Source organism: Tripterygium wilfordii, chromosome 10 (genome assembly GCF_013401445.1).
Source record: "Tripterygium wilfordii isolate XIE 37 chromosome 10, ASM1340144v1, whole genome shotgun sequence".
Taxonomy (NCBI): domain Eukaryota; kingdom Viridiplantae; phylum Streptophyta; class Magnoliopsida; order Celastrales; family Celastraceae; genus Tripterygium; species Tripterygium wilfordii.
Genome location: NC_052241.1, coordinates 3876214 through 3889613, shown reverse-complemented (window position 1 = coordinate 3889613; position 13400 = coordinate 3876214). Strand labels below are relative to the sequence as shown.

At 37.5% G+C, this 13400-nt stretch overlaps 4 protein-coding genes across 6 annotated transcripts; 2 read left to right on the top strand and 2 right to left on the bottom strand.

The window, feature by feature from the left end:
• Positions 1-1307: 1307 nt before the first annotated feature.
• Positions 1308-4389, bottom strand: LOC120007115 (F-box/LRR-repeat protein At2g42730-like). 3 transcript variants are annotated; one of them, XM_038857297.1, is made up of 5 exons: positions 4250-4389; positions 3424-3526; positions 2435-3307; positions 2187-2330; positions 1308-1817 (listed from the first exon to the last, which is right to left on the bottom strand). In XM_038857297.1, the coding sequence occupies exons 2-5, from the start codon at positions 3484-3486 to the stop codon at positions 1488-1490; spliced, it is 1410 nt and encodes a 469-aa protein (XP_038713225.1). In that variant the 5' UTR covers positions 3487-3526; positions 4250-4389; the 3' UTR covers positions 1308-1487. The 3 variants fall into 3 exon arrangements, 2 of the variants coding, with proteins under 2 accessions (XP_038713225.1, XP_038713226.1); XM_038857298.1 differs by lacking the exon at positions 3424-3526; XR_005470146.1 differs by lacking the exons at positions 1308-1817; positions 2187-2330; positions 2435-3307; positions 3424-3526 and adding an exon at positions 3756-3933.
• Positions 4390-5183: 794 nt separating this feature from the next.
• LOC120007258 lies at positions 5184-7994 on the top strand. Its single transcript, XM_038857461.1, has 3 exons — positions 5184-5915; positions 6015-6161; positions 7782-7994. The coding sequence occupies exons 1-3, from the start codon at positions 5184-5186 to the stop codon at positions 7992-7994; spliced, it is 1092 nt and encodes a 363-aa protein (XP_038713389.1).
• Positions 7995-8270: 276 nt separating this feature from the next.
• LOC120007257 lies at positions 8271-10270 on the top strand. Its single transcript, XM_038857459.1, has 4 exons — positions 8271-9215; positions 9475-9568; positions 9738-9900; positions 10129-10270. The coding sequence occupies exons 1-4, from the start codon at positions 8394-8396 to the stop codon at positions 10268-10270; spliced, it is 1221 nt and encodes a 406-aa protein (XP_038713387.1). The 5' UTR covers positions 8271-8393.
• A 352-nt stretch (positions 10271-10622) lies between these two features.
• Positions 10623-12182, bottom strand: LOC120007256. The gene has a single exon (XM_038857458.1). The coding sequence runs from the start codon at positions 12180-12182 to the stop codon at positions 10623-10625; it is 1560 nt and encodes a 519-aa protein (XP_038713386.1).
• Between the last annotated feature and the right edge of the window lie 1218 nt (positions 12183-13400).

The following is a 13400-nucleotide window of genomic DNA, read 5'->3' as shown; positions in this document are numbered from 1 at the left end:
TCCGATTTACCAAACGGACATATAGAATACTAGACAAGTGTCTTATGATAACTAATTAAAAAGATTTGTGGCATATGGTAAAATAAGGTAGAAAACGTTAAAACGTGTAAGATCTATGAACCTAAGAAACATGCCACACATAGAAACATGCCACACATAGAAATATAACCGTAGTACTGATTATACATAGCCAAACATCCCTAATTGTACATAATACACCTGTCATGCTACATGAGTCAAGCGATGTGTCAATTTCAAAATAAAAATATGAGATAAAAATCTTTCTCTTTCTCTCACACACTCTCTCTCAAAAGCAAATCTCTGCCATTTTTCTTCACTCTCTCTCTCTCTCTCACTCTCTCTCTCTCTCCCTTTCTCTCAAACAAACAACGAAACCCATTTTGCAGTCGTCCCAAACACCATCAACACATATTGGTCTTCCATTCACGGCGGTCATCGCGGTAGCACTTATTTTCCAATTGTCTAGCACATATCGATCTCTCACTCTCGTAAGTTTTTACTCAGACCCATTTACACAGCCTCCCTTGATGATGAAACTCATTTACTCAGAGAAATCGGTCTTCCGTTCATGGCAGTTGTTGCAAATCTCATCACTGAACAAAGAGGTTAGTTTAGTCATTTTACAGACCCCCTCCGGGATGGGTCGTTACATTTACCACTACATTTGCCACATAGATTAAATAAGTTTATGGATGAAAAAATTATGGACATATATCATTTTGGATAATGAAAGACATTGGTACCTAAAAAATAATGAAAAAAAACATAGAGGCCGGTCAGAATTCGAACTTGGAATTGTGCCGTAAAAAAGGATCAGATTGGCCATTAGACCAATGACGTATAATGTATACAATATGCATAAGTAATATTCTATTTTCCAAAATCCAGGGGGCCTGTGCCCCCTGGTCCCTTAATGGCTCCGCCCATGTTCTCGGGATGAAATAAGATGGCAAGAACTTGAGGTCTTTATAAACACAAAAAGTAGGAATGAAATCGAAACAAGATAGAAAAGCTGAAAAGAAGAGAGAAGCCGAGAGAAAAGAAGAGAAAGATTGAAGAGGAAGAGTGGTACATTCAAAAAGTGAAGTCCAGAGTAAATAAAACTAAGGTAAGAACCAATTTTTGGTTTGATTGAATAAGAATTTATGAGCAAATTTCTTATGAGACATATATGGTCCTACTAGGGATTTCCAGAGAGAGCAATTATCTGTCAGCTAGCTTTGAATTTACAACAACGACCAACTCATTTACGAACAGCATGCAATAATCACTGGATGACAAAGAGCAAAACGAAACATGCAAACCAGTTTGCATTTAAATAAATATCCCAAAAATGAAAGATTTTCCATCTCAGTCAACCATCACTGGATGAAAAGAGCAAAACAAAACATTAATTGCATTGTCCAGGTACATAATACATATCCCAAAATGAAAGATTTTCCATCTAAAATGATGAAAATATGTTGCTAAGAATATAAAATATTACGAAGCACTAATTTGGGAAATTCAGATTTGAGCTGCACTGCTCTTTCACCAGCAGCCTTTAGCCGCTTCGCATACAAGTCTATCATTGGCTTTCTCTTAAATGGTAGTAACATAAATTTTACCACAGGATCAACGATAATTTCCTCGAGCATGACAGCATTCTCAATGAAATATGTGATCATTTCGATCTCCATTGTACGCCCCACAAAGCCAACAAGTTCCACCACTTTAAGACATTGGTGAGGACATTTTGGGGCCTTCTCTACACTGCTCCTTGCCCTAGAATAAGGCAAGTGATGATTAGACATTACCTGCATCAAGAACAAACTAAGTTATAGCTCGCTTGCTTTAAGTGAGATCTAAGTATATTTTTAAATAAAAATAAAAGTGGGGGAACCTGTGGTTTTGCACAGGTAAACCACAGACACTTGGACCCCAAGCATAAGACAAGTCTTGTAGCATTTTGGTTGAGACTCCAACCATGGTCCAACATAAGTTCCTGGACATAAAACTCAACTAACACGATACTTTCATGCCGTGCTTTTCCATTTATCAATGCAACGTTGTTGAACATGCTAGAGATGAACAATAATGGGCCTTTTTAAACTTAAAACAACTTATAAAACAACAAGTGCCCTAAAACACCATCATTATATATCCACGAAATCTATAACACTCACCACTAGTACAAATTTATGCAAGGAGGGAGATGCCTCTATCATGGAGGGAGCTAAAGCAAGAAGTCTCTCGTCATCATCTGACAGAACATACAATCTCAAATTCTTGAGGTGTGTCAACACAGGAAAGTAGACAACTGACGTTTCCTAAATAACAACACAGACATGTACAAGAAAAACACATATGAGAAATCTTTCAATCAACATAGGAAAGAGGACATCATTAGCTAGGCATAGTTTAATGTGCTTACCTGGACATGATATACATTGAGAGTAAGTGTCACTAGTCGAAAGGCAAAATTTCGAAGCTGTAAAAAGTTCCATGTAATATATTCACCATATTTGTCCCCACAACGTAATTCAACAAGGTTGGGGACATTCCCAAAAGAGACTTGAGGTCGACCAGCATATTTGAATGACAACAGATTTGTCGCGGAAATATATATGCTTTCCAAATTCCTGCAATACTTTATCTTCAAATGCTTCAAGCTAAGTGATTGACCATCCACTTTAAGATGGACAAGAGATTTAGAACTTACTACATATAATTGTTCAAGATACATGCAAGAAGATAACAAGTAATCAATACCATCTCCACTCACATTTACGTCTTTTAGCAGGAGAGTTCTCAGGGAACTAAAATCAGGAAACCTTCTTAGACTGTTGCAGAATAGAGGGAAGGTGTACTTATGGTCCTGAGCAAGGCCACCAAACTTATTTAAGTCCATCACAAACTCTTTGACTTTCTTTTCACTTGCAAAGTTCACCCATCTATCGAGATCATGTTTATTAGTTTCATTCAAATCAAATTGAACCCTGAATTTATCAATAGTAGAACCCTGATATGACTCCAAGACACGATTTATCCAATTTATATGTCCAAGTCTTGCAGCATGAACCAATTTCAATGCTCTTGGGGTTGCATACATTGATACTTCCGGGTCTAGCTTATATGGAGCGTCAAAGTTCAAGGAAGGAATAAAAGCCCACACTTTGCGCCACCGACGTGAAAGGACACTGGTCCTAGCTGCTTCTTTCATTGTCATGAAAGACAGAATGAACACCAATACGTCATCTGGCAGTTTACTTATCTTATCCTCCTCTACATTATTTTCTTTCTTTCTCTAAAATAAGATAAAACCAATAAAAAAACAGCATAGAATCAGTGAATAAAAATAATAAAATTATTCAAATTCAATATGAACACAGTAATTAATGCAATTTGATGCAAAGTTGCCACCTTGTGTCTCTTTACATGAGCATATCTGCATCGCCTTTTTCTTCTCATTATCAACTTAAACATTGTTTGTATAGCTGAAAATATTATCTGACAGCTATATTATCTGCAAAGAATAGTTTATGTTATGGATTTAATAGCCTTAATATGTTACAGTACTATTAGGATTACTTATGTTATGAATTTAATAGCCTTAATAGGTATATTAACAGTACTATTAGGAGCTACTTTAGCTCTTGCTCAAAAAGATATTAAGAGAAGTTTAGCTTATTCTACAATGTCTCAATTGGGCTATATCATGTTAGCTTTAGGTCTGGGCTCTTCTCGAGCCGCTTTATTTCATTTGAACTTGGGACAAAAAACGTGAGGCAGAACCCTAAACTAGCTAGAAATTCCAAAAATATTCAAACTCATAGCTGAAAGGGGTAAGTTATAGCTGCGTTCACCGAAATTTGATCCCGTGCAGCGAACTGTTATGTGCCTGTTATAGGATGCAGTTCACAATTCATGGCCCTGTAATGTGAATACGAGTCTAACACACAAAAGTCAAATTATATTTTGTTCTTTTGAAATTTTAGAGATTGTAGTTTACAATATATATCGGTTTTGATCGGTTATGTGTGTAGTTTACAACTGGGCCAAAATTTCTTTCTTTATTCTCATGAGTCATGGCTTTAACATGATATTGAAATCAGTTAATCAAGAATAAGACCTAACGAAGCCCAACTAACAAATCAACATGAGATTGAAATCAATTACTCAAGCATAAGACCTAACCAAGCCGAAATTAACAAAAGATCTAGACTTGAAGAGGCCACTGAAGAAGAACCTGGTTTGAGATTCAGAGACGGAGTGAGGCAGTAGAGAGTGGCTGTGCGACTGTGATAGAGAGTGAGAGGCAGAGACGTGAGAGAACTGCAAGTCTGCGACGCTGAGAGACCGTGAGAGCGCGATTCGACGATGGTGTAAATACTGGGGAAATTGGCAAAAATGACCCGGTTTAATAACAAAACCGTAAAAATGACCCGATTCTTAAAAAACAAGGAAAATGACCTAATTTATAATTGTAAAGACCAAAATAACCTTGACAATTCTTTCTCCCTCCGTTTCTGTTTCCCGAAATCCTCTTTTTCATTTTCTCCTTCAAACACAGTTTCTTTCTCCTTCAAACACAGTTTCTTTCACCTTCAAACACAATTTCTTTCTCATTATCAACTACTACAGTTTGCATCAACTACAACAACGGTTTGCATTCCATCAACTGTTTTGAATACTCCAAGGTAAGTTTACCATTTATTCAAAAACGATTCCATCAACGGGTAGTGTGTCATTACGGGTTTCGTGAGGTTTCACCAATTTTGCTGGGTTCCATATAACTGCATGACTTTGCTTAAAACAAATTCGCACAGCTAAAAACGAACTTTTCAACGTAGTCGAGTGTTTGAGCCTTTCGTCGGGCATTTTGAGGGTCTGTGGTCGAGTTTAGGGGTTTTCTGGTCGAGATTTATTGTTATGGGGGTCAAGCATATCTATTATCTGGTCGAGCATTCATATTTACTGGTCGAGCATTCATATTGACTAGTCGAGCATTCATATTGACTGGTCGAGCATTCATATTGACTAGTCGAGCATTCATATTGACTGGTCGAGCATTAGTTGATTTTGTCGAGCATTTCATATTTACTGGTCGAGCATTCATATTTACTGGTCGATCATTATTAACTTTTATTTATTTCACTTATTTTTTTTATCTTAGGTTTATAATGGCTTACATTATTCCAAAGGGTCAGCATTTTCCTGCAAAAGTGTCAAACTTTTCTCAACCAGATGTAGTTATTTGTAATATCAGGGATAAGTTAAATGATGATCAATTGGAGACCTTTAGTAGATCATGCTTTGGCATGTATCTTCGTATTAAGAGTCTAACTTTTTCCGGGCAGCTTGTCCATCAGTTATTGTTAAGACAGGTTGAATCCTCCGACCATAGTTTTGGCACAACTTTCAACTTCAGGTTGGCTGGAAAGCAAGCAACATTTTCATTTGAAGATTTTGCGCTTGTTACTGGATTAGCATGTACTGGAATTCCACCCATCTCTTCACTTGTTGATACTAGCACACATAGGCTAAGGGATGCTTATTTCAAGGGGAATAATAGCATTAAGAGATCTGAATTAGAGAGTACATTTTTGGGTCTAAAACCTCAGCCTGACAATGAAGATGACGTTGTCAAGTTAGCTCTTGTTTATTTTGTGGAGTTTGTGTTGCTTGGTAGGGAGCGTAGTAGGAACATTTCTGATGTGGCATATCTCCAATTGGTTGAAAACTTGGATAAATTTAACAAGTATCCATGGGGATCTGTCAGTTATGCACGTACCTCCAAGTCACTTGCAGGAGCAATGAAAGGACGTGTTCAAAAATTTTTAAAAAAGACTATAAAGCCAACCAAGACTCAGAAGGAGCAATACAGTCTCTATGGATTCCCGTTAACTCTACAGGTATTTAATTTGCTAATCATTTATCTCAATGTTGTTTTGATTTATAGCTTATACTCAATATGCTATGCATGTAATTGTATATCATTGTTTGATTTAAAGATATGGAGTTATGAAGCTATTCCCCTTATCAGGAGGACATACGCACAGAAAGATCCAGAAATTCTGTATCCAAGGATATTGAACTGGAGTACATCAATCACTCCTGACTCAACAGAACTCATCCTAAGTGTTTTTAGAAGGAAGCAGGTATCACATCCATCTGTGTGTATTAATTTAAATTTTGTGAGATTGTCTATTTTATAGAAACTAATGGTTACTATGTGTACCTGTTGGGTCTAAATTAACCTTACTAGCAAGTGTATTAGTCGGCGACTACAGCACAATGATAAGCAAGGGTCGAATCCACAGGGACAGTGTTATGTTTAATCCAAATGTATATTTGTATGTATATATGGACAATGCAAACAAAAGTAAAGTTCAACTCAAGATTGTTTGGGTTGGGTAATTAAACTAAAACTAGCTAATAGTAAAGTATTTTTGGTATTTTCTTTGAATAAGGATGTAACTAATGCAAATAAGATAAACACCAAGGCTTTGGAATCCCCCTTGGGAAATAACTTGCGATGACACAAATTCACACACACATTTGCTAATTCGGGCATAACGAATCCGTACCTAAGTCGGTTTTAGCGCACCTAAGCCAAATCTCCCTAAAATCGATTACTAGCCATCTTATTGGTCTAGGTCGGATATTCCTAAGTACATTCTAGCCATCTTATTGGTCTAAACATGCATAGGAATTCATGGAGTTCTATGGAGATTAGGATTCATACAAATTGTCACCTAATTAAAGGGAGACACATTCATAATCAAGTGTTTCAAGAAGCATAATCTACTTGACATATTATTGTCTAAGCAAATTCTCCAAACAATTTCATCCAAAAACCTAAAGTGTTGGCCAAACACCACAAGCATGAAGAAATTGCAATCAAACATAGAAACACAAGATTTATACCCAAATCAACTCATATGTATGTAAATCAAGTCATAAACAAAGTCATCAAACCCAAGGCTTCATCCTAGCCTTGGCACAAGAGGTTTAGTTACACATAATGAGAGAAAAACACAAGAGAATAGATGAGAAAGGCATGAATAAACCCAATGAGTTGAGTAGATCCAAGTGGAGTTGAAGAATCTCTCCTCCTAGCTCCAAGAATCACCTTCCCCCTCTGTTTTCGCTCTCCAGAAATCTGTTTTAGGTCTAAAAGTCTCCCGCAGCTCGGACAAATCGCGACTTAAAACACCCCAGAAAATTGCTTTTCACGCCTAGGCGCGTTGTTTTCACGCCTAGGCGCACCACGCCTAGGCACACGCCTAGGCGCACGCCTAGGCGCAATCCTAGGCGTGCACAACTTAAAGTTCAAGTCCAACTCTCTGGACTGGGCGTGCAGAAGTGATCCTGGGCGTGCACAATTTGTGCGCCTAGGCGCGCCACGCCTAGGCGCGCGCCTAGGCGCGTTACCCCTAGGCATATTATTCAAATGACCATAACTTCTCCATATGACCTCCGATTTGCATTATTTTAGGTTCTACGGAAAGCTTGAGATGTCTAGTTTCCAATGCCTTTTGTTGCGCTCAATTCCAATAATGTGACAGAAAGTTATGACTATTTGAACACATGAAGGTCGGTGGACATTTTCTTCAATTCAGCCCTTTTTCCGTCGCTTTTCATCCAAACCGCAATCAACCTATCAAAATACAAATCAACACATAAATACACTCATTATTTATCAAAAGAAAGCTTAAGAGGGGGATATTTCTACCAAAAACAATAGGTATTATCATACCTATCAGTACCTTTCACAGCTTCAAGTACATAGTCGACTTATCCCAACCCAGTTGGAGATGGCACAAGAATATTGCATAAAGGCTTCCGATGTACTAAAAAATGTTGTAGGAACAATGGTTGGCAAAGATAAAAAAAAGCCAAAGGTTGTTATAGATGAGATTGAAGAGGAAGAGGAAGAGGAAGTTCAAACACATAGGGATATTTCACCTGTTATAGAGGTAGTAATATGAATTTTTATTGATTGAACACTTAGTTGTGTTTGGTCGAGCATTAATTTTTTTGGTCGAGTATTGTATATTATGGTCGAGCATTAATTTTTATATGGTCGAGCATTATATCTTTTGGTCGGGCAATAAGTATTTATATGGTCGAGCATTATTTGTATTGGTCGAGCATTTAGTATTTGTATGGTCGAGCATATTTTCAAATTTAGGTCGAGCATTGATATCTATTCTAGTTGAGCATTATTCATTTCTGGTCAATCACAAACTCAATAATCCAATTTGTATATTTTCCATTTGCAGAAATATGTTTTGAGGGATACTATTACAAGCAAGATTGATATATTTGATAGTTTGCTTAAGGATCACTCCAAGAAGCATAAAGATCTGAAGGTGGAATTGTGTTTGATGTTGCAATTTGTTGAAGAATCCATGGGGACTCTTCTAGAAGTTGTTAAAAAACAAAATGCAAGAAATGAGGATGATGGGAATGGGGATGTGAATGCCAATGATGGTCTAGGGACTACTGGAAAAGATATTGCAGAGGTTGTTTTGGAGTGTCCAAGAACTGTTGGACATATAGAGCTATTCGTACAGGAAGAGCAACATCTTTTTGGTCAAATTGAGCATGAGGCTGATAATGCAGGAAAATATGGGGATGGGGATGCCACTGATGGTCAACTGCAAAATAGGGAGGCCGTAATATTTGTTGAGTCCCGGGAAGTTCCTGTGGAAAATATAGAGGAGGCTGTTATGAAGGGTGATGATGCTGTTAGCCTAGGTGCAGAGGACGATATTATTTCAATGGATATAGCTGCCACTACTTTGGGAACACCACACAAGATGGATATGGGCACTGAGGGGGTGGAGATTGTCACCTCATCCAAATTCCCAGTTGCAAAAAAAGGTGGGGTAATTCCTTATGTCTCAAATAAGGAAAAGCGCAAAAGAAAGCTTGGGCCATTATTTAAAACACCCTACACCAATCCCACTAAAAAACAAAAAACTGATTCATCCTCCACGGTAACAGAAGAGGTTGAAATTCCCAAAGACATATTGCCAATGGCTTTTGAACTCAAAAGGCCATATCGAAGGGAGTGGTTAGCAGAATGTCACAAATGGATGAAGGATCCCAAAACACAACATGACAAAATTGAATGGATTCCTTGTACTGTTGACAAGGTCTGGTTTGCTGAGGCAATTCAACCTGACAAATGGTTGAGAGACCTGGTAAGTAGTTTTAATTTAGTACAATATAACTGACATTTTAGGTAGTCGAGCATATTTATAATCTGGTCGAGCATATCATACATCTGGTCGAGCATTATATTATTTGGTCGAGCATTAATATTGACTGGTCGACCATTAATATTGACTGGTCGAGCTTTATATTTCTCTGGTCGAGCTTTATGTTTCTCTGGTCGAGATTTAATTTTATCTAGCTGATCATGTATGCTAATTAATTCCTTTTTTTAAATATTTGATGCAGCATCTTGACATTGCTACATACCACATACGTCGGAGACTTGCCAAGTACCCTACCATATTTAAAAGGAAAGCGGCAGTGCTTGACACAATTTTCTTTGTATGTGTCCAATAATTTGCTAATGAACTATAGATATTCATATTCATAGTTAACTAACCATCATTTTTTAACCATGTAATAACAGAGCAAGATTGGTATTACCTACAATGTATTCAAAGAAGATCCAGGAAATTGGGTTGATTCGGATACTTTATTCACAGACTACGTTGTCGGTACCAGTCCTCCTGAAGGTGTTCCCTGGGGAGAAGTGGACTATGTGTACTTTCCTGCAAACTTTGATGAGAAGCATTGGGTGGCAGTAGAGATGATATTATCATCACGGAAAATAAATGTCTATGATTCTTACCATGACCTTACAAGTTCTGAAAGGTTTGTAGAGATCATGAGTCCATTGTCTATAATGACCCCCATACATATTACGTCCTTGTGGCTATGACATTCCCACGACACCATGGGAAGTTGAGAAGGTCAATCCCTGCCCTCAACAGAAGTCAGGAGGGTATGTTTTTTTTACAAATTTGTGTACTAAATCATTTTTATTGTGCATTAGTTGTTGTACGCAATTTTAATCACTTTATTTTTTATTAATAATTACAGGGGCGATTGTGGTGTTTTTACATTCAAATTCATTGAAGCATTGATAGCAGAAATTCCTATTACTGAGATAAATCAGAATGACATGACGTTTTACAGGAAAAAGTTCACAGCAGAGAGCTGGGGGGGAGAGTTCTCATTGTGAAAACTAACTCTGTTGTACTGTACATTTAGGAGTCAATTGTTGTTGTATATGCTTACTTATTTGTGTTTGCACATATTTTTGCACTATGCCAATTTTTTTATTTTGCTCGACCATTAATTTAGCATCAATCGACCAGATTTATACATCACTCGACCACAGTTTTATTGCTCGACCATTAATTAAGTTTTGCTCGACCATTAATTTATTATCGCTCGACCATCTTATCTACATCGATCGACCACAATTTTATTGGTCGACCATTAATTAGGTATTGTTCGACCATTAAGACAATTTACACAACACAATTATTATAGCAAATAATACAGCAATATCAAATGTTAATATCAAAAGTTCATTCAGTTCTTGGATGCAACGCTATTGGTTCCTTACAAGTTTGACGATTATGACCACTTTTCTTACATCTACCACAATGTCTGATAATCACAGTTTCACCTTGGGAAGGTATTCTTTGCTGTTTAGGCCTACCACCTGGTCTTTTCGCTTTAGGTGGTAATAATACTCTTATATCGTTTTCAACGCGCTGGTGCTCAATACCAACTGTGTATATAGGTTCAGCATAAGCTACCAAAATAGCTTCATTGGTATAATATCTTGAGCACAAAGAATGTACCGCGATTTCTCTATTGGCACAAGCAGCCAATGCATGTACACACGGTAGTTGTTGCAAATCAAACTTCTTGCAAGAACACGTTCTATTGTGCAAGTTAACCTCACCATTACCGCATCCATCACGAACGTAATATTCAATATGTGATATTGGTGTAACGTCCATCCTACGAGACCTATCAATCCGCTTCCGTATATGTTTGTCTACCTCTTTGCAGAGTACAGAATTCAGAGATGCTGCTTCTGTACGTCGCTCATAAAACCATCTCTGAAGCAAATCCCTCAAGTGTTCAACCAACATTGTTATAGGAAGGTGGCGAGCTTCTCTAAGAACAGCATTCATACTCTCTGCAATGTTTGTAGTTAGTATATTGTACCTCCGACCAAGAAAATGTGCACGAGACCATTTAGCAAAACCAGCCTCAAGTAGATAACTCTGTGCACGGGGATCAATTAAGCTCAACTGTGTCATTAGGACCTCAAATTCAAAAACACGATATGCCTTCGTTGCCTTGAAATAAATTGGAAACACTACAGGATCGAATTTCTTTGCCTTCATGTTTTGTTTGATGTGGAATATGCAGTGACCATGGTATGATTCTGGAAAAACTAAGGTCGATGCCCTTTCAATACTCTGATGCCTATCTGAAATTATAGCCAATTCAGAGAAGTCATCAAGTGAGATTGCCTGTCGTAATTTCTCAAAGAACCATATCCAAGATTCGTTATTCTCCGAATCTCCAACACCAAAAGCAATAGGATAAATGTGATTGTTACCATCCAAAGCAGATGCAATAAAAAGCGTGCCTAGATACTTTCCCTTTAGATGGGTACCGTCAACAGCGATGACACGTCTCATCGAAGATCTAAAACCACGCAAGGACGGAGCAAGAGCTAAGAAAAAATATTTAAACATGTTCTCTTTGTCTGACTCTATACGAGTGATAGTTCCGGGGTTATTCTTCTCTAGCTCCGCACAATAGTGTGGCAGATAGGCAAAAGATAACTCTGGAGATCCTCGTATTGATTCTAAAGCATGCTCCCTAGACCTCCATGCTTTATCGTAGGTAATATTGACACCAAATTCTGTCCGCACATCTTGTATTATGTCTTTCGGCCTGTAAGACCTCCCTACACCATCATATTTTCCTTTAATGCAATCCCCAATCACCTTCCCTGATGCTTGCCTATGATCTCCATTTAGATAGTCCAGTGAGCAAGTGTGAATGTCATTGAACTTTGTCACTTTGAATAATGGTGATTCCTTGACTCTTATGGCTCTCATACGCCAATCGCAGCCTGTTCCTAGACATTTAACAACTATAGAGTCTTCGTCGATTTTATCACATGAAATTGGAAGTTCCCTTTCATAGCATACAAAGCAATATGTTTTTGTAACTCCATTTTGTCTAAGAAAATCTGCCCAACTGTGATCTTGTAACCGGTGGAACAATTACTAATGGTATTGCTCCCAACACATGGAACAATAGAATTTGATCCGATGTTTTTAGGCATCTCCACAGAGGCAATGTCAGGATGGCTAGGCACATTAGTATCTGCTGGAGGTATTTCTTTCTCAACATCTTCTTGAACGGTATCATCATGAAACCAATGATCCTCAAATAGATAACCCTCATTAGGCTTATAATGATGTTCATTGTCATCATCACCATCATTATCCGGATTTGATGATGCATCTATATCGTTGAATCCACAATCAACAAAACCCTTACACACATTTGCCGATTGTCGAATAAACTCCTCCTGTGTCTGGGGAATGAAACTCACATTTTGTGAGGGAACATTATCTTCATATATAGGAAGAATTGATGCACAAAGTGGAGTAGCAGGTCTTCGAGGATCATCATTTTGCCTTAAGAAGAATTTGAGATCACGGTCATTACTTAAGACCATTGGTTCCATGTCAAAATGTGTATTATATGCAAACTTCAACTCCAAAACATGTGTATTACTATCAACTTCAAACAACTCATAGATCATATCCACCAACTCCGAATACGTAATGGTATCTTTAACAATGGCACCTTGACTTCTTCCACCTTTGAACTTGTACATACCGCGAAAAATTTCCCATTGGCCACCATATAAGACCACGAAATCAATTGATGTCATCCCTGCAAAAAAAAGGTACATGATAAATGATTCAAGACCAGACAAAAAAGGTTGATCGACCACTAAAAACATTTCTCGACCAAATATTAACAAACACTCGACCAACAAAAATACACAAACAAGTATAAATATAATGCTAGAGCATATACAAGATATTGCTCGGCCAAATAATTTCGTTATATTCAACCAAAAAAATAATGCTCGACCAAATAAGTTCCATATACTCGGCTAAAAAAATAATGCTCGACCAGAGATATTGCTCGACCAAATAATTTCGTTATATTCAACCAAAAAAATAATGCTCGACCAAATAAGTTCAATATACTCGACAAAACAAAATAATGCTCTACCAGATAATTTACTTTTGCTC